We start from the raw sequence: 21,590 nt of genomic DNA on the forward strand, positions 1-21,590 counted from the left end.
GTTTTGGTTTCCAATGCAATGGGTAAGTGCAGGCAAGAGCTTTTGAATCATGCCAGGTTTCCAGAAGAGATATGTGGCCTTCCCCTTCTGGTACCTCCAGAGTCCCTGTCTCAGTGTTAGCGCTAATCCAGCCTGACTCTGGATCTTGGAAAACCTTACCGAGATCCAAAAGAGTATTATTATACAACATAATTTGGTCTCCTCTGCCTGCAGCCAACAGCGAGCCCATTTCTGTGAGTACAGCGCCACAGTTAGTCATTTCTCATCTCCCCCCTCAGCCACTTTTTCCTGCTCTTGAAATCCCCTCTATTTCTAGGGATGTTTTCCAGCATGTAAGAACAGCAACACTTCATCCTCTTTCCAACTACTTGCTACGTAATTCAGCACAGCCTTCAGCATGCTGAAAACACTGTATGCTGGAGAAGTGCTGCCTCACTCCTTGGCTTGATTTTAATGACAAAATAAATTAACTGATTCCCATCCATACTTTCCGCAGCGAACACTCCTCATGGATTTACCACTAAGTAACATGATTTATTTTTTTTTTTTTTTTGTAAATGCTTCTTAAAATGCTGGTTCTCCATCTGTAAATCCACAAACCAAAAGAATGATGCCTGGGATATCTGTACACAGAAGGACATGAGAAGCCTTCCAGAAAGACAAACAAGCACAGCATCTTTTAGATTCTGTAGCCTCCAGAAATTACATTTAATTTTTTCCTTGTATTTACATGTATTTTTTTTTTTTTTTTTTTTTTGGCAGCAGAGATAACTGTAAGAAAAGCCTTACCATCACTGCCTAGGGAAACTTCCAGGACAAGTACAGCAGAACACATTTCTAAAACATGACAGCCTGTATGAACACAGCACAGAAATTCATTCAACATTTAAAACAAGTGTTTAAAGTTACTCTGGAAAACCAGTTTAGCTACAACTACATCCAAATTCCCTGCCTAAACATGTTTTATCAACAGTTACAGAACACACACATTCAATATATGAACACGAACAGCCTGATTCTTGCCTCAATCTGTCCAGAATCTTAGGGGGGCAGGGAAGAGATAATTCCCCCTTTATTCTTCCAATATATTATTCATGAATTCCTATTTAATCGCCATCACCCAGCAATGTTATTAGTTCACTGGTTTGCATCTCACCAGAAGCAATGTAACACCCGTGCACAGTTCTGCTCACGCTGACAACTGATGTCCCTAAATCACGCTCTGAAACTCTGCAAGTGAGCTCTGAACACGCCTGCAATCATCGCGTCAGCTCGTGGGGGAATAAAATTGCCTGTGTGCAATCTTGCATATTTGTGGCGCTGTAAGAACCACATCAAGTCACATTTACAAAGTAACTGTGCTGTTTTTTTCCCCATTTCTTTGAAAGATGTATGTGGTGTTTATACTGCTATCAAATTCGCACTTTCTCAGAGAAACTCCTAGTTTTGACTACCCTCCGACATCTGTGAATTCCATACTGTTGTGTTACATTAAACACCGCACTTCCTTAACCAAATCACAGTATGTGCCAACACAATTGTCAATATAGCACCATGTTGCATCTCCTGTCTTATTTTAAAAGTGCAGTGTCCTGAGAGAAAAGGGAGTGGGGGGCTTATAGCTGATGTTTTATCACAATTAGCAGACTAAAAATGAAGAGTATAAAATACAAAATCCAAAACAGGATGCTCCTCAGGAACTTAAAAAAAATATATAGATTTTTTTAAGAAGTACTAAAGTGAAATATTTTCACATTCATTTCCTGCTGTAAAAGTAAAGCAGAGGAGTGAAGATCTTTCTTATGCAGTACTGTAATTAGGCTAACAATTCAGCTAGCAATACCTCAAACCAAAATACAGCCCAGGTCACTTTTCCAGTATGTCTGCAGAAGTACAGCTTACTACTTGGGTAACAGGAGCACAGTTTTACAACACAGCTACTGCCTAAGAGAAGGGAACGGTCTCTGCCTGTCTCTCCAGAAGTTCAGCAATAGTCTTGCCACTTCCTCTCTCCTGGTTGTTCTGTTCCTTCAGAAGAAAAAAAATGCTTATCCAATTAAAAAAAATAGCTTTTTTGCCCATGTAGTTCCCCAAAACAGCTCAGCAGCAGGTCAGATGAGCAGCAGGACCAATTCGAGGAGGGGTGGGAGCAGCTCCGGGGAAGCAAGCAGAACTGCCCTCTCCTAAGGGCAGCGGCTCTCTGAGCCATGCCATAGGAATCCCACCAGAATCACAGATGAGTATTTTCAGAAAATATACTTTACAAAGACATTTACGTAACTGGCAAGCAGAAAGCAATTTAAGGTTCCAGGACATTCCCAAAAGAAGCTGTGTTCTCCTGTACATATGCAAAACCCTTACTAGAAGAAAAAAAAAAAAACAAAAAAAAACAAAAAAAAACCCTTAAATTCATGAACTGTATATGACTAGTTCATAAAAGATCAAAACCAGCCACAAAAAGCTGAACTTCTATTAGCTTACAAGATTCTGAAGCAACTGCCAGTTTATCTCAGTTCTAGAGGATGAAACAAGACTTTTCCAGATAAAAAATCCCCTGCCAGATTGCTTATGGGGGAGAAGAGAGCTGGGCTCTCCCCAGGCCCAGCCAGGCCTCCAGCTCTGGTGGCACTGATGCTCCACCTCAGACTTCGGCTACCTATGCAGCCAGAGCAAGCAGGCTCGCTCCTCTTGGCAAGAGAGTAGTAAAGACCACTCATATTTCTCTTCTGTTATTTCGTTTATTCCAGTAAAAGTGTATCACACAAAGATATAAATGTTTGCTCCTCAGACACCACTTCCCCCACCCAACTCGATACTGAGATGGCAGTCACCTCCATGGCAGCTGCCTAAAATTGCTAGCAAAGGAGTAGCAGAAGATCAGGCAGAAAGCATCAGGAAGTGAGAAAGTGGCGATAGCCATACCCCGGCTTCCTTTCAAATGAGGAAATGGAAACTGAAAATTTATTCTGCTACTGGAACTCATTTTTTTGATTCAGTCCCACGGAAGCTCAGTGGTAACAACAGAGGACGAGCCGTAAACACGCAGAAAAGCCCAAGTAGGAAGTTCATTCTCTCTCAACTTGCCCCAATCTGTTTTTCCCCCCCTCTGCCTGACTAAGCTTAAGCTTGTTTCAGCAAGTCCTACCTGAAGTAATATAACAGATGGATTCAGGCTGATGTGAGCCAGGTGCTAAGAATATCTGCCATTTAAAACGATCAGACTTTATTGTCCATTTCCATTAATTTCAGCTGACTTTGTGCCTCAGTGTGCTTCAAATCCAACTTGATGGCTGCTTCTCAGTTGTACTCATTATCCAGCCCTTTCCTGTGCTTTGTCATGTTATTGGCATCCTTGTCGCCTCATCATTTTGGTTACACGGATGGAAGACTATATCTGAATAAAAATTAGTCACTGCTAGGTGGCTTGATCATCAGCTAGTTCTAAAAAAAGGAGTGTTTTAAAGAGAAGTCCCTGGAACAAATAAATTATGTTTTATATAAATAAATAAAGCAGAAAATGCACAGATTGGACATTAAGTAAATAATGACTAAAACCTAGGGATATGTTACATTTTACTAAAATATTTTATTCAACTCACCGAAATGCTAACATTATTAGTCATAACAAAACTTTTCCCAGAAACAAAAGTAACGTGTTACGTGAAAAGTCACATGTAGGCTATTTCTACATTTATCTATCTATAAAACACTTACAGAGGGTGCCTCCTTCCCTTATATAAAGCATGCATACTTAAGACCTTAGAGCTTAATCAAAGTCCTTTAAAAACATTTTTATATTCGCTACAGTACAAGAGTACACTCATGGCTTTATAACCAGTCATTTACAAGGCAGTTTTATAAAAAGAGAATTTATTACAATACTCACTGAGCATCTCAGAAAAAATATATGTTCCTTTGATTGTGGGATCAAAGACAACTCTCATGTCAAATAGTACTCGTTTATGGATCATGCAGAATGGAGGACGATACAAAGCCCTGCAGCTACTCTGAAGCAAACTGCAAGGCAGGAGGCATCGGAGCGAAGCTGGAAATGCCCTCAGTCAGTTCCCCTGCAAGCTTCTGGAGCACAGCCAGACATACACATATGTACAGCATGTGGGCACTTCAGAGGGAAGTTGCCAGAAACAGCCAGCCATGTTTGAAGACACTCGTCACCTTTCTTTTACTTAGGACATTAGTTACAGCCTTGGTAGTCTTTGTGATTTCTGTGTTTAACTGCAATGTGTTACTTATTCACTTAGTTTTATGTCAAGAAACAGAAGTTAAACACACCCTGTTTGTTCCTTCTGTCTAACTACAGACCAGAAGCTACTTTTAATGCTGAAATGAGGATTGCAGAACAGCTGTTCAGACACAGTTCTACAGGGAGGAACACTCGAGCTGCAAGGAAGCTCTTCGGAAAAGCAGTACGTACAACCCTGGGTCTCATTCGGGCCAACTTGGGCTTCGTCTTTGAACCAAGGGCAGACCTGAATCTGCTGAACTTTTCACAAAACAAAACAGCAGCCTGGCTCACACAGAAGAGAACACCTGCTTGATTTATATGAAATAAAAAATACTGAAATCAGGCTACATAAAACAAATGTTTCTATTTGAAGGATACATTTCAATATAAACTCATGTCATAACTACAAGCTACTGCGTTAAAACAATGCCTCCATTAGAAAAGGAACAGCAGTCCCATGTTCTGCTTAAATTTTGCCATTTTAACTTTGCATAACCTAGAGGAAATGACTTCACCTTTTCTGCCTTCATTTTAGTAACTCCAAAGAGAGAATACTCAGCTACAGTAGCAACCTACAGATGATATGCAGGAAATATTACTACAGCACAAAATATTTACGCTGTCATATGTTATGCTTATTAAGCAAAGAAAAACATGCAAAAGGAAAGACCAAATCTATTGCTTGCTCCTCTGCCTTTATTGACCACCCTACGGCTTGGCAGCTCCAGCCACAGCTGACACATTGCAGGACAGCCTGGTTCCTACTCGGCGTGACTCAGGAAAACAGGATGGTATACAAAGCAAAAGGTAAGCAACAGCAAAAGATACCTCTGGAGATAACGATGGAAATTAATAAAAATGGTATAAAACTCTTTTATTTCCTCATGATAAAAATAGACATCATTTTTCTTTCCAGGTGAAAATGGTTCTTCAAAATAGTATGAGTCAATTCCAAATGAATAGATCTTTCCTGCTTTCAAAAGGTAAAATATAAAATATGTTTTTCAGCAGACGGCAGACACTGACTACTTGTGAAGTACACCATAGTGACCTAAGGAAGAAGCTACACTTCCTTATTTTAATGCATGATGATCTAACTGCAGAGTGGTTACAAACTATTTCACACTGTAATATCCTGTCAGCTTAGCAAATAATCAGCTTGAAACTTTACAGATACCAGCTTAATAGATGATCTATTTAGCAGCATTCAGCCTTTGAAGGAACAGGTTAGCGCTTCAAAAGGTGTTTTACAGGGCATTTCACCGGGAGGCGTTTGTGAATGTCAGTACTGACAGGGCTCCAGTTAGAGAAGGTCCCGGTTCTCATCCGAAGAACTTCCTCATTTTAACCAAGGTCTCTAACTCCCTTTTAACAGCATGCCTAAATCTCTGGAACTGTTTATAAGCACAGATGCTTCTCACACAAGAGCTTTAAATCTAGCCCAAAATAACAGCAGGAACAAGCAACTAGCACACTTGGAAAAAGGACTCACTGCGTTTCATAACCAGAAGTTTCAACTTCCAGACACAACATCTATATTTATACTCTCTTCCTCAGCCTGCCAGAGTGGGAAGATGAACACACAGCTGGCAACACCTGCTCGACACAAAATGTAGCAGAAGCGCCAGGGGAACCAGGCAGGAGCCATGCAGGCCCAGGGCAGGCCGCGCCATGGGGCACCAGGCCAGGCTGCAGCAGGCAGCTCCTGATGAACACCTATTCCATCTGCCGGCAGCTCACAGGTGTAGGGTTACCTTCTTGTTAGCAATAAAACAGTCTTTGATTTATCAATGCATGTACAGATTTCTGCATAGGAGCCCCAAAAGATGGTTTGAATGTAGAAGACCTGCTCAGTGCACTTTAACTACTGTATTTGATTAATCTAAACACCAAACTCTTCCAACTATCAGGCTTTTCCAGAAAGATAAAATGTATAAAATGTAGCTTGAACACAAATGATGGGACTGAGGGAGGAATCTCTGTGTGAAGTACTTCACTCTGTGTTTTAAAGCCTTCACAATAGATTAAAATCACAGTCATTTGTTACATTACATTAAATCCGAGTCAAAGATATATCCCAAGAAATAGACATGTAAGAATTCAATTTAGAGTGTTTTGTTTTGTTTTTTAATTCTACAAGGAATATTATCTTCCCCCCGCCTTCTTTTTTGATCCAAGAGCAACTGGCAATTACATAAACACCCACAATAACAGAAGACAACGATCATCTGTCTCTAGGCTAACACCTAAACTAATTAGCTCTCTACCAGCACCTGCTCTTTCACTTAGCACAAACCATGAGAACATAAATATCCACATACACTAGGGAATGAAGTGTCTTCCCTGTTTACTCCTAATGGTGTTGACGGTAGCTTCATTATGAAAAAAATTAAGAACTTTAATGGCTTCTTTACAAGAACCCCCAATGACCCTAATTGCTGCTAGTAATGGCTTCTGGAAGCATAAATAACATGCTATAACAGCCATTAGAAATCAGTATTGTTCTCTTGTTTTGAGGCTGCTGTTCCTCATACTCTTCATTTTCTGTTCTACATCGCTGTCAGTGAGTGATGATTTTATCAACCACTCACTACGACACAGACTTATTTTACAAGTACTTACCTCACTATACGCACAAGCATACCATGAGAACACCATATCACTGGTCTTAACATAGACCTGCAACAAATTGTTCTCCCTCCTACAGGGGACCATTTAAAAACTTCCAGATCAGGACATCAACACCCAAAAGATCAGGATCTCTTTAAAATAAACAGACAACAAACCACACATACAACACGCTATTTGTTTATTTCTGACCTACTCAGAACCATTAAACCCTCACAGAAACTCTTTCTTCCTTGCAATCCTGCTTGCTTAATGATAAACAATTTCACAGATTTTGTTTGTTTAAATAAATAAACAAGACCCCAGCATCTTGAATTATAGCACAAAGCAGCAAAACCACTATCACAGGTAATAGGTGCATCTGTTTCTTACTCTGTAGAAATTTTCACGCTCCCACGTCCAGCAGAGGACACTTTATTTCCTATAATAAATCACAACTGCCTCAGAATCAAACCCACAAGTTTTAGATGCATTTGCATGGACTTCCTCACCTTGTATTTGCACAGCACTTAGCACAGCGTGGTCTTGGTCCATGACCAAACGCTTTAAGCAGAGAGCAATACAAATAAAATGTTAACACACTGACAGGAGAAAAGCAGGCTTCAGTGCTGAACTGAATTCAAACGCTACACTGAATATTTACTTTTAGCGTCCAAAAATGCTTTCAAGTGTCTTTGTCAGACTTCAACACTTCTGCAGACCAAATCCCTAATGATTACAGAGGCAGCCTCGGGTTCAGCAGCCTTAAAATGGTCCCGGATCCTCAGTGACATCTGCAGGATGACATGCCCCTGCTAAGCGATGTGCTTTATCTCCCTCAGGCAAACATAATGTGATCAAACAATGATGATCAAGCATCACATTATATGTATTGCAATGTTTTAATCCCTTTATTGAGTGCTCACTTATTACAGAAATGCCGTAACGCTTCCCACCAAGAGCAGAGCTGAATGACTGACTTGTTCATCAGCACTAAAAAATAAGACAAGCCAACCTTCTTCACACATTTCAAGTCTTCTTTGGATGTTTAAGTACCTCCTTCAGTATTTTAAAGCCCTATTTTTCTTTAATTTTTTTTTTTTTTAGAATAAAAGTACAAAAAAAGCGCCCAAAGCACTCCACAAAGCCGCGTTTGGGTTATACACCACCGCCTTACCCAGCGGGTACTTTCCCCACTCATCTGGCTGCAGACACAGCACAAACTCCGGCCCCGGACTCCCCGAGCCTTCCTCCGGTCCGCACACAAACTCGGGCACAGGTTTGCGGGCCTGGGAGGTGTTCTCTGCTCCCGAGCAATCAGAGGGCGCAACACGGGGCGCTGTTACCTACAAGTTTCGCTCTTTCAGCCTTTGTTCCCCCCTCTCCCTCTGTGCCTTTATTCCCATTCTGTCGCCGTTACCAGGAGCCGGACCTTTCCGCGCCCAGGCGGGCAGCGGCTCCCCCCTGCCCGGCCCTGCTCTCACCTGAGGCCGCCGGAAGAGAAGCGGGCGGCGGGGCAGGACCGGGCGCTCCTTCTGCTCTTCCTCCTCCTCCTCCTCCTCCTCCTCCTCCCCGGCCGGTGCCGCCGCCCGAGGTTTCGGCGGGGCCCGGCGAGGCTCCGCGGAGGGCGGAACGCGGCAGCGCCCCGCCCGCCTCCGGGCGGCGGCCGCTGAAGGGCGGCTGGGCGGGGGGCTCGGCCCGGGGCCTCGGAAGGCGGCCACGGGAGGGCGGCCTCGGGGACCGGCCTCAGGGGCTTGGTGGCTGTCGTGCTGGGAGAGCCATAGGGCTCTCAGTAAGGAGGGCGACGATGGCTTCGTGTTCCTCAGTTTACTCACCGCTTGCTTTAGTCCTCTCACTGGCTTGTGGGTGGATTTCGCAGGGCTGGCTGGGATTCCTCAGCGTGTTCCCCGTAGCTCAACAAGCTGTCCGTGATCCCAAGCTCATGGCAGGCGCTGGGGAGAAGACACCAATCTTCGATCTTCGTGGAGGCGGGGAGAAGACACCGATCTCTACAGAGGCTGGTGTTAGGCTCTGTGGGCCACACCAGGAACAGGTGCCTGTGCCCCCTGCCTGTAGCTGCTGCACTGAAGGGAAAGGCAAGAGGCAGGGGAGCAGGCTAACAGCACGCTGTGAACCCTAGTCTGACGTTACTGCCGTAATATAGGAACTAAATACTATGGTTTTGGTGTGGGCACTGCTAGCCAGCTGGCAATTTCTCTGTAGGCCCGAGTCTATGTGCCTGAATTCACCCCCTCCAAGGGAGCAGCAGTTGAGCAGATTCACCACAGGCAGGACAGCTGCATTCACCTCGCTCCTGTCTGAATGGTGATGGGCAAATAGGAAACGTGTTTTCTGACACTACCAGGCAATCAGGATGCTACTAGGACTGGGAATCTTGGAGAGGAATAAAAATCTAGTTTTAGCTGCATGGGACAAGCACATAAGTAACAGAGCTGGAGAATTAGTAGTTATCATACCTGAGGCACAAGACTGGGCAGCAAACAGGCTGGACTCTGCTCCTCTGTTCTGTGTCCTGTGACACTTTTATGGGCAGTCTTGTACAACTTGCTTCATCTTACCTGGGTCTTTCTGTTCCTGTTTTGGACACTGTGTATCTGAAAAGCACTGGGAAATTATTAGAGCGTTCACATGGAAGCAGTGCATAGGCTATTCGAACCATTTCTTAGGGGAGAGAAAAAAAAAAGATCTTCCAGTAAAACACTTGTTAAAAAGAATTCTTTGTCTTCACTGAATGTTGGAGTAGATAACAGGGATTAAAAAAAAATGCAGGAAATGGAAAATACATTGTTCTTCTGAGATCATAAATGGACTGATTTCAGAACAGATGGATTCCATTTACTTCATCAGAATTTTGTGGACCTTCCGAGTACACAGATTGCTTAACATCATTTCTGTATATCCACAAATATTTGCTATTCCAGACAAAGTTCTAAAATTCCTGCATGATTCAGTGCTACTAACATTGTAATTTTTTAATGGTAGCAGTTCCAAAACACTAAGTGCTGTATGTACACTGTTGTGCAGATTACTCTTAAACTATCAGTAACTAACATAATACATTTCTAGCAAAATGGATATAAAAGGAAAAAAAGCAAAATGTAGAAATTAAGATACATTTCGTTGGCTCCTACAGATGCTGTGGATCGATTTCCCCATTTCTTTTTCTGCAGCTAGTTCTTCTCTCAAGTGCCGCACAGCTGAAGTACAGCCGGCTGAATTTCACAAAGGAGATGCTACCACCCCTTACTGGAGAGCGCCTGACATTGCGACTGCCAGAAGTGTAAGGTTCTGTCCCGGGTGAGAGTGATAGCACCTAGCCTGTAATTTTATTAGTTTATCTTTTTGAACCTACATATTGATCTAAAATTTCCTGTGTGTACATGATAACTGTAGATGTTTGAAACTATGAAAATAAGAGCCCTTTATGGAAGGTCCATCTGAAAATGTTGTTCAAATTAGAAAACAGCAGTCCCTAAGATTTTATTTGCTTCCCTGAAAATGTTACTCTCAGATGAACAGACATTATTATTCACAAGCACTTTTTCAGGAAAAGTCCAGCAGCTCTACAATACGTACATATTGAACACATAAAACGTACATGTTTGTATTAAAAACACAAATCAAATCTTTCCAGACTGAACTGGATAAGCTATCATAAATAGAGATCTGTTATTAAAATAAAATGCCACACATTAGCTGATAAAATCTAATATAACAAAAGTAAAATTCTTTTTCAATTTTGTATTTGAATTACTTGTTGATATGTTATTTATACTGAGTCTATGTGCAGCAGCGTTTACAAATTGAGTTACAGAGCATTACAGAAGTCTGTTTTGTACAATGAGGATGTATGCTTCAAGGTAAATCGCCATAATGCCCAGTGCCATGAACCATTACAAAAGAGGGAAAAAAAATCACTATTTTTTAAAAGCAACAGAAATGAAAGAAAATATAGCACTCTTTTAGTACAATTCCGATTTGGGGTGTTAAATTGGCTTCTTAAGTCATTGAGTGAGCCTGCCTTCAGGATACACTTGCTTGGACTATTCACAATAGTAAAAGGGCTGATTCTGGACCCAGTAAGTTACTTTTTTATAATTTTAATCGCAAAGTGTTTCAACATTTTGATTTCTATCCCATAAATTAGTCAGCTAATACTCAAAAGATAGCTGCTGAGTAAATAAGTATATGAAGAAGGCAAATCAGAAACGTAGTCATAGTTTCAGAAAATACTTCTAAATCCTTAAGACTAATTTGAAAATTATTATGCAGTAGAATATTTTGTGGGTATTTTTTTTAGGCATAATATAATCTTTAGGAGTTGGACTCGATGATCCTTATGGGTCCCTTCCAACTCAGGATATTCTATGATTCTATGATCTTAACAAGCACAATTACTTTTAAAATTAGCACAAAGAATTTTAGATATAGCTACTGATTTTTAATAGTCTTTTGAAATCCTGCAACATCACAGAAAATAGCCTGTTTTAGCAAACTATGTTTTATCACGCTGCCTTTTAGCAGTTAATCAAATATCCAGAAAAAGTGACCAAGACAGTCTTAACTTAATTTAGAGAATGATGAGACAAATAGTTTAAGTAAATTGTATTATTTCCTGCAAATTTATGAGTTCAAAGATGTCTAATAATAAAACAATCCCAACGTGCTAGACACTACATGCTTAGGAAGGAATGAAAGGGAAATTATTCTGAGCTGTTACATTGATATCATCCGCATTTACAGGATATCATGTATCAGCCATGATAAAAAGAAAGTAGAGTTTCACTGCTATTATGTAATTTGCATTTCTGGTCTCTCAGATCAATTGAAGGAACTGTTGGGAATAATTTGCTGCTTTTCTTTAAATAAAGCAATCAATTCCATATGAATTACCCGTGTCTTTAGGGAAATGAAAAGCTACTCAGGTCTCTTGTCATAATCGTTACTTGTTTTAAAAGTCTCCCAGATTCTAACTGACTTGGAACCAAGATCTTATTTTCTAGCATTCCATATTTCATGTAAGTCAGTGGGACTTAATTCTACAAAAGTAGTTTCTCCAAATAAAACTTTAAAAACAATACAAACTCACAGCACTGTGAAACAGTAGAAGAAATTATGAAAAGCATCAACAGTCCAAAAAAGTACTCATATGACTGAAGAGTTAATATGCCATTTTCTAAAGGAACTGAAGGACTTAGGAGTTCGTTTCACACGAGATGTTCTTCAGCTTTGAAGCCTTGGCTGTGAGGTTTTGTTGACTTCTTGAATTAAGAATCAGAAAAGTACTTCCATCTCCTCTCTCACTCATATTTAACATTCTTTCTGCAGAGCAAGAACATGCGTTGTGCCTTAAAATCAGTGCCTGGCCGATCGCTTAAGCCTTCTACCTGTGCTTGTGGGTGTGATTTGGACTGCACTAAGAGGTCAGACCTATTTTATAATGCTTCTGTATACTCAAGTTGATCTGTATTAAAATGTTAACATTTTCTTCTGGAAATCAAATTATCCACAGCAGTGCAGAGTGACAGAAGATCCAGTCTGTTACTGACTAAAAACAATTATGATGATCTTATTGAGCGGTCACTCTTTCTTTTCCTTAATTGATAAGTTATACAAGAGAAGAACATAAATGAAAGGAGGCCATCTCTCTGTTAGAAACTACAGCACTGCAGGTGGGGTTTATAATAAAATGGAAGATGTTACTGACTTAAGGAACACAAAAAAGAACACATTGTTTTATTTTCACAGTGAATGATGAAACTATTTAGCTGTTTTCAATTTGCAATTCCCATATCTTTACATTAGTAGCTAGAAGGGAATATTTGAAACCAAAAATACTTTGGAAAAATCAGGAAGGAACAAAGAGACCATGTGTATTTTTAGGGAAAAATGCTTCTACATAAATTAAAATACAATTCTACAACAAAGTTCCTAGAGAATCCACTAGAAAACATGGATTTACTGAAACAAAAAACCAAAAAGTCTGTTACAAAGCAATTTAAAAAAAGTGGACAAAATCATCTGGTTAAATCAACATAGCTCCATTATATTGAAGCAAATGGAGCAAAAATGATTTATATTACCTCAGGATCTAGCCTTATATTAGCACAGAGAGCTTTAAGTATTCTAATACTTTTGTTTTCCTTTATACTGAGAAAAAGGCTGTTTTCTCCTCCATGTAGTTGGCATGTTCAAACATACCGATATAGTTATTATCCTAAAGCTGAGAAGAACTAGGATGAGAAATGCTTTAGTTTGTTACTGTAGTGAAATCAGAGTTCCACTGTATCAAAAATTTTGATTATATCAGAAATGGATACTTACTGTTCTTTAATAGTGATCTACCTGCTCATTAAATCAAGTCTTAACTGATGCCAGCAGGCAGGTAGGATAAAGGTGTGGTGGTTTTACCATGCGAGGCAGCTGAACTCCACCACAACCGCTCTCTCACTCCTCCTCCTTAGAAGAGGAGGGGAAGAAGTAAAGGAAAGAACAATTCAGGGGTTGAGATAAGGATAATTTAATTAAAGGGAAAAAATAATTATTAAGGAAAGATTATTATTAATTAAACTATTTAACTAAAGGAAAAAAAGGGAAAGGGGAAAAGGGAGGGAAAAAAAAAACAAACAAACAAGTGAAGGCCGTATGGAAGTGCAGAGGAAAGAAACTACTCTCTACTTCCCACAAATGAGAGATGCTTGACCACATCCTTGAAGCAGGGCTGGTGTTCAGGGCCTTCAAGTAGCCAGTGTTCAGGAGGACAGATGTTTTCACAACGAGAGCCCACCCCTCCCCTCTTCTTCCTTTTTCCACCTTTTATTGCTGAGTATGACATCGTATGGTATGGAATATCCCTTTGGTTGGTTTAGATCAGCTGCCCTGGTGATGTCCCTTTCTCACTATTTTGCCCACCCCCTAGGAGGGTTAGAGAGAGTCCTGATGCGGTGCCAGCACTGCTCAGCAGCAGACACAACACTGGTGTGATACCACTGCTGTTCTAGCTACAAGTGCAGAGCACAGCACTGTATGGGCTGCTGCAGGGAAAGTTAACATCCCAGCCACACCCAGTAGAAAAGGATACCTGTGATTTCTCATACATGCCAGATGTGTCAAAGGCAGAAAACATGTATAAAATCAAAATATCAAGGAGGCCATGAAACAAGAAATGAAAATAACTTTCCAATAATGACATCATGAAAATAAATATCAATTCTAATATACGTCCTTTTAGTGTTACACCAGCTCATCAAAATTGCTAACTGTAGTTTTCCCACACTAAACCACATTAGAATATTCAGACTCTCCCAAAGGTACATGTACAGAAACTCATACACACAACTCAAGTACAGTATTTTTCATGGACAGATTTGATAGTGTTGATAACTAGAAAAAGTACATAATGTAGAAAGGCTACAGAACTAGCATTATTTTGTGAATTGTTAATGTTTTTACTTCAAAAATATCCCTCTAAAATCACTATTGTAACGTAAAATATTATTTTACTCAGTAGAAATAAAGTGCAGTAATACCATTTGAAGATTTAGGGTTCTGTTTGTTTGTTTTAAATCAGACTACCCATGCATAGTAAAGTTTTCAGACCAGTGCTCTCTGAAACTGCAAAAGTTTGAATTCCTTCCCTTTTACATTAATGCTTCAGCTTTTAGGTTTCCCAACATCTGTATTTGCCCATGTACTCCAAATTTGTTCTGTTTTTGATAGACCAGCATGTGACTTTGCTCTCAAGAATTTAGAGATATTTAATTGTTAAGTGTATTTAAATAAAGTACTTTGCCTAGGAAGGTGGGTCCACTCTATGACCTGTTTTGCCAGAGGAGGCGAAGGCTGCCTGCATGCGCCAGGGAGGTGCCAGGGCAGCTGGTCACCGCAATGGCTCCTTTCTCCACAGCAGGCACCGCTCTTAGCCACTGGCAATTGAGCCCTGCTAATATTGGTTACATTTCTTTTTTAAGCACAAATATACAGTTTTCTAAAGTTATACTCTTAGAGTAGTGGGATTCTCTAGAATTTGGGATGTATGAGGAGTGCAGATGGTAGCTCAGCAGTACCAAATAAGCTACTATAACCTTAAGTTACTAGTATTATGTATAAGCAACATTGCAAAACAGAAACCTTCAAACTACCTTTCTTAATTGGGGTATGTTGCTGAGACACTGCACAGAAGTCATTCACTGGACAGCACTGGAGAGCCAGCTCTGAGGTGCCTGAAGTTTTCAGGAATTAGACTTTTTGTCACCTTGATGGATACAAGATAACATTATAACATAGGTTTAGTAAGACATTGTTTGGTGTAAATAAAAATCTTATAGAAAAGGTTACATTACCTTATAAATTATTCCCTTGCACTGTCAAACATTTTGAAAAGAATAAGCAAACAAGCTAGCACTGAAGGAAGAAAATATGAAAGATTTCTACCTGCTGTTGGCTTAAGTCATTGATTTTTCTGACTGAGAATGGTCTTTTCATAGTTACTGATTACCAGGCAACCACAAATGCGTTTGATTCAATATCCACTGTAGTGAAGAGGAAAAAAACAAAAACAACCAACCAAAAAACACACATCTCATCCTTAGTCAGTCCCCTACTTGCTGTAAGAATGAACAAGTCTTGTTTGGAAATAGGTCACAGAACTAGGGATTTACAAACAGTACGCATCAATGCATATTTCACCTAAACCACATAATGTTATTGGGGCAAAAATATTTCTTCATACTCTAGGTGCAACCATCAGTTGTATACATACCAGCAAGTTAGATTTGTTTTTAGATTTGTTTTGTTTTTTAAGATGGTAACATTAAGTTCAGAGAAGATACTACAGTGCTACATGGTCAGGCTGCGTAAAAGAACAGTCTAACCAGAAGGTTTGTTTTCAGATTTTGCTATCACCAGATCTGTTGCAGTAAATGAACTTTAGACCTGGAAAAATGCAGCTGAGAGTACTGATTGTTTTCCTAATAGCTAATCAGCAGAATTTAATTGCTTAATGATCTTTCAGCTCAGGAGTCAAACACTGTTCCATACCTAAGCAAAAGTGCACAAGGGTAGTTTTTTGTTTGTTTTTAACACTCAACAGAACTGCACCAATGGTTTGTCAGACTTTGTTCAACACCACACAAGTGTACACGCTTTACAATTCACGAAGCCATGAATATCTGTCAGAACTGCTGGTAAATGGCTCACGCAAATAGAGTCAAGACACTAACATTTAGGTCACTGCAACTGGAAAACACTTCTGAGAAACTACACAAACACTACAAATTAGATAGAAAATGAAGCTCTCGCATTTTGCACTTTCAGGACAAAGAAACACCATTTCAAGACATGACAAACTTGATTCTAGAAAATCAAGTTGCATTGTTAAGCAAATGAATCAAGTTGTAGGAATCAGCGGAGTAAGTAATCGCTAGTTTTTGCACTTTAACAGTAGCTGGAATAATCAAAAGGTATTTTTTATTACAACCCCTGAGTGGGTAAACATACTCCTTTCTTGAGTAATTGCATACTTTGCAATCTCCTACAGCTTTTACTGTTCAGGAAATAAAGTTGGCAGTCATTCAGTTTTAACATCTATCGCGAGCTTTAGCATCCGTCAAGATGTCAAATGGCTGGCTGCCATTTTTTAACATTTAACATTTTTAACATTTAACATTTTCAAGATAGACTATTTTCTAATTACTTGCTCACATATCGCATTTAGAAAGCATACATGATGACTCCAGAAATGAAGTGAAAAAGATCCATTTCGAAAGTAAATTTGAAAGAAAAAGTTGCCACCAGCAATTGGACAACTTATTTTCTAACAATTTAGTTCTAGGAAAATAACTTATTTAAGATTTAAAAACATGAGATGTAAATTCTGAGGATGCTGCACAGAACATGGAGGTCAATAAACAGAATCATGGTGTGTCACAAAGAATTACCTACAGTTCACCTTCTTTTTGCCACAAGGTAGAGGACTGACAATATAAAAAATAATAAATACACAGCTTTTAAACTATAAGCACTATTTGATCTATCCTTTAAAAAATGTAAAAAAAAAAAAAAAAAAAAAGTAATAAATCAACCTGATGTTCAACAGGAAGTGTACCTAAGAATTTTAGGTGGTCTGAGTTAAACTACCAGCAGCAAGTCTGTAAGAGCTGTCAGTATGTATGTGTCTTCTTACTGATCTATGCAAGGAAGATAACCAAAGCCATACATTAGTAAAATCAACCATGCTTCAGGAACTATGCTAAACAAACTTTCTAGCCAAAGGTAACCCAAATTAACTTGTGTATTTCCACAATGTCCTGCTCAGAGTGCCACTTCTGAACAACAGCTGCACTGCAGCTACAGCACTAGATGCAACACAAGTTTGGAGCCCAAAGTAAACCAACCTCTGCACAAGTTTCCTATGTATGCTGCAGAGGAAAGCTAGAGAAAAATAATACTTAAAAATATACATATATATTACTTCTCTCATTCTCAGAAACACAGGTTCTGCTTCAGCTCCACAGACCAGCCCTACTTGAACAGAAGGTAGAGGCGCCCAGCAAGAAGCACCCAGATACTACAAAAGTTACAAAGAGGTCTGACTATTCTGTTCATTCTGTTCCTTCCAGTACTGCGAAGGGAAAAACAGGGTAAGTGTCAAGAATGGTGATAAACTACAGTAGTTAGATTAAACATTTATTTGTCATATATTCACAAAATCTTCACAAAAGTATTGAAACTCAAAAAGGAATTAGACTTGAGTCAAATACAGAGATGAAATGTACAAGACAAATGAGCAGGCAAACTAAAAGGTCTTGAAAGTATTTTACTTCAGATTGAAAAACGAACAGTTCAACTGTTCTGTTTAAATAAAGATTTGCAAGATATACAGTATTTTATGAATACAATGCTGGTCATTTGAGGCAATGTAAAATACCTCAATTCTTCCTTCATGCTTTTTTTTTTTTTCTTCTTTTAGAAAGATACTGTTTACCAAAAAGAAACTTGAGCAGTCCAGGAAAAGCTATTTTCCATTAAATTTATGAAAACCATAAATTGAGGCAAACCTAAGATTCCCAATGGAATCAAGATTATCTTCCCGCTACCACCACCTTAAAATTATCACATGCTTATTGGAACACTAATATCTGCACCCTAAGAGTACATTTGCTTTCAACAATGAGGGTGATTCTTTTAAAAACACTTCAGTGTGGTAAATGCGATACAGATCTTTGCAAGTATTAAGTTTTGGAACAGTTTTGCTAATAGCAGCTAACAATACTGGATTAATATAATTTATAAATAATTGTTCCCTAAGCGGTGAACTTAAGTCTACACATTCACAATAATCTAAAACAAAATAAATACTGTGATTATGCATAATGTGGTATAACTTTTACTAGTTTCTATGAACAAAAGCTCAACATCGTGTTGATAAAATTCTCAAATTAAAATATGAATCTAAAAATTTTAAAAAATATTGTCAAATTAACATCACTTAAGCTTAGTGTTTGAGTAACTGTTATGACTTTCAACATTTTTGGAATATATATATATATTTTCCTTTTTGAAGTAAAACACTTTAACACATTGAAAATGTTTATTAATTTAAGTGATGACACCAGTTCTGGTCTTATTTCAGCATTATTTTACTTTTAAAATCATTGCACTCATTAGTGCCCAGTAAAGGTCAGGTTGGTCTGTAGAATTCTGCAAATGTATATAAAAAAAAGTTTCTAAAAGCTAATAGTACTTTTTATAAAAGCATCATCTCCAGAACAGCTGCATTAAATACAGCCACATATGCTAAGTACAGACTTTCCTCTTTAAAGAAATATGTGAAAGTAAATGCCACTTAACATTTTACCATTGAAGTGTCCCAACCCCTTTTCCAAACTATGCCTGTAGTTACACATTTGATTCGCATTCATGGCATCAAGCTTACTGCAGCCTAGGCTTAAAATGTGACTGAACCAGACAAAGCGGAGTTTAAATGAAGTGATAACTAGATCAATGAAGAAATACTATGAGATATGAAAGGTTTGGGTCTTTAAGGCAATATAAAATATATTTCATTATTTGAAGGTTTTTTGTTTGTTTTTAATTATTAAGTGTAAATATAAAAATGCCTTAGAGGGGAGTGAGAAAAAATACTTTAATTGTAAAATTTACTTAAAGCTTCAACAGTTATCATCTCCTACAGGAATTAGCATAAATATAAAAGAAAAAAAACAGACCTGGAAATGGGAGGGAAGGCACAAACAAAGAGGCATGGGATTTAAGCAGCCCAGGAATGCAAACGTCTGTAACAAACTGAGTTGTTTTGGTTTTGTTTTTTAAACTGGGGAGGAGGAGGGGGGAGAAAAAGAATCATCAACACCAACCAAACAAACCCCCCCAAAGTGGAAAAACAAAAAAAAAAAAAAGGAAAAAAGAAAAAAAAGAGGGGGGACCACTAAGGCAAGGAAGAGAAAGAAGGTGCAACTGTAAAACCCCATTGCCTGAAATGATGGCACTCTAGAAAACAAGGTGAAGGTTACTTCTTCAAGATGACAAGCTCAGTGTCTACACGAAGTACATCTACACTTTACACAAATGAAAAAATTTCATTTGCCACTATAAACCTTTCTTTCAGAGGAACAGCTTTTGCAGATCAAATGTTCTATTAAATCTTTGAAATGCCAAGAAAAGAAATTCTGAGCAATATAACTAGTAATGTCTCTTTATATGGATGTTAAGATGACAATTCAGATTATTTTCCAAACTAATCCTGAGAAAAATTTATGTTTACAATTTAAACAGTAATGTTATGTAAAAAGTATTAACAAATCCACTATTACAAATGTCAGTTTTCCTATATGGTCATCTATATATACACAATAAAATGGTAAGTATATGCAAAAATAATAAAAAAAAATCATGCACAAATTACTTTCACCTTTAAAGGCTGGGTTTCCCTCAAAATACAATTTTTTGCCTTTTTTCCTATTTTTTATTTGTTTGTTACCACCCCCTAGACACACTGAGTACTACCCCTACAGGTCAGCATGAGCTGATGGGAAATACATTTATTTTACATTCAAGCTTTTATATCCTAAATGACCCTGTTGTAGCATATGACTTATCAAATGAGCAGCCTTTTTCCTTATTTTTTTATTTTTTCTCTTTTTTAATTTTTTTCTTTTTTTTTTTCCTTTTTTTCTTTTTTTTTCTTTTTTTTTTTTTTCAGTGATCAATCTTCATGATCCGTTCCGTGGCGAGCTGGGAAAAAAAAATGCAGTTGCTAATCAATGTCTGAACAGTCTGAAGCTCCGGAAGAGATCCAAGGAGTCACTATCAAACTATCCTGTAGCATGAGATCATTGCACACAGAAGAACAGTCATAAAATAGGCAACTATCTACAAAGGTCTGAAAGGGTTGCATCCCTCTTGTGTTTCCTCTTTTTGCCATGGAAGTACTGATGGTGTGATTTGCTGCCTTGATGTTGTTTGTTTGTGACTGAGGTACCGTGGCTTGAGTTTGCTGGACCTTGGAAGCCTTTGTTGGAAGAGCGAAATAACCGTGCAGATCCATGCTGCAAAATAAAGAGAGCCTGGTAAGTCAGTGTAAGAAGAAAGTGTGGCAATTACACAACCCCATTTCCAGATAACAAGGACGTTAATAACTCACAGCAGTGTTAACACAACCTGACATAGCAAAAGAAGCTAGGCCATTGCTTAGGCAGCAGCACAGAACCACATATTTTTCATTTTGTTGGCTGCAAAAAAATGCTCATCTCTAGACCCAAAGCCATGGAAATGAAGAGAGTGAAGAGTATATAGCACTTGGAATTTTGAAAATGATAGGACTCTTATCTCATCCACTGCACAGCCATCAAAAAAGTATTTTACAGAAACAGAAGCCCATAATCCAAGAAGAGATGAAGATTGCTCAAATCTATCTTCCCTGCCCAATTAAGACAACGCTCTTTTAAGACCAAGACTAATTTCATATCACATCTTTTTGCAGATGGCACGTTATGTCAGATTGTGCATATTCACATTCCAGCAACAGAATTCAGTGGTATATATCCAAGGCCTGTTTTGTTTTTTAAACTTCCTTGTTACTAGCTAGAGATAACCAGCAAACAGGAACCAGCAAGTCTTCAGAATTACTTTTCAGGAATATTACTCCAGAAGATTCCAGACTAGGACTTTTTTAATGAATGAAAAATAAATTCTGAAGAAGTGTAAAAATGTAAACTGCATCTATCCAGAGGTATATTGTGCATAGAGGCATATAGCATTTCCAGATTACTGAGTCGTCACACAAGTATTCTCAACATGAGAAACCCTCTAGTATATAAACTTTGGTAGGTCTCATCATAAAGACATTTGAATTTAAGGGGAAATTAGAGGGAATTTCATGTCAGCGAGTATCTCCATCTTCCTTATTAAAAGATATTTCAACAAGGATCAACAGCCAGTCATAGTTTAAACGTACATTTTTGCTGTTTGTTAAAGTGCATGCAAATCTCATTAGATCTCAAATTCAGCAGTTAAGACTAGACCAACATGATTTTTGCATAAAGGAAACTTGTACAACACAAGTGTGTACTTCTGGCAAATCTAGATTTCCCCAAACAAAGTCACTCCAGTTTAGTCTGTTTAAGGCTAGGAAAAGCACCATTATAAGTTCACCTCTCTAATCTAAACAGAGAACCAGGTAACTTTTAGATACACTCAG

General features: G+C 38.6%; 2 protein-coding genes across 6 annotated transcripts in view; one reads left to right on the forward strand and one right to left on the reverse strand.

Moving 5' to 3' along the window:
* Positions 1-8,691: 8,691 nt before the first annotated feature.
* On the forward strand, positions 8,692-20,146 carry LOC308176759 (uncharacterized protein). Of its 5 annotated transcripts, XM_080552916.1 has the most exons (4): positions 8,692-8,906; positions 10,008-10,154; positions 12,203-12,297; positions 17,361-20,146. In XM_080552916.1, exons 1-4 carry the CDS (start codon positions 8,796-8,798, stop codon positions 17,401-17,403), a joined length of 396 nt encoding a protein of 131 aa, XP_080409042.1. In that variant the 5' UTR covers positions 8,692-8,795; the 3' UTR covers positions 17,404-20,146. The 5 variants fall into 5 exon arrangements, 1 of the variants encoding a protein (XP_080409042.1); XR_013938581.1 differs by having other exon boundaries at positions 8,692-10,171; XR_013938582.1 differs by having other exon boundaries at positions 10,045-10,171; positions 12,203-20,146.
* The window catches only part of TENT4B (terminal nucleotidyltransferase 4B), a 41,903-nt gene continuing 37,860 nt past the window's right edge, over positions 17,548-21,590 (reverse strand). The window contains exon 12 of the mRNA XM_080552888.1: positions 17,548-20,439. Within this exon, the coding sequence (XP_080409014.1) occupies positions 20,260-20,439 (180 nt within the window). The 3' untranslated portion in view covers positions 17,548-20,259. The remainder of the gene's footprint in view (positions 20,440-21,590) is intronic.

This window comes from Anser brachyrhynchus (assembly GCF_964034855.1).
Source record: "Anser brachyrhynchus genome assembly, chromosome: 12".
Taxonomy (NCBI): Eukaryota; Metazoa; Chordata; class Aves; order Anseriformes; family Anatidae; genus Anser; species Anser brachyrhynchus.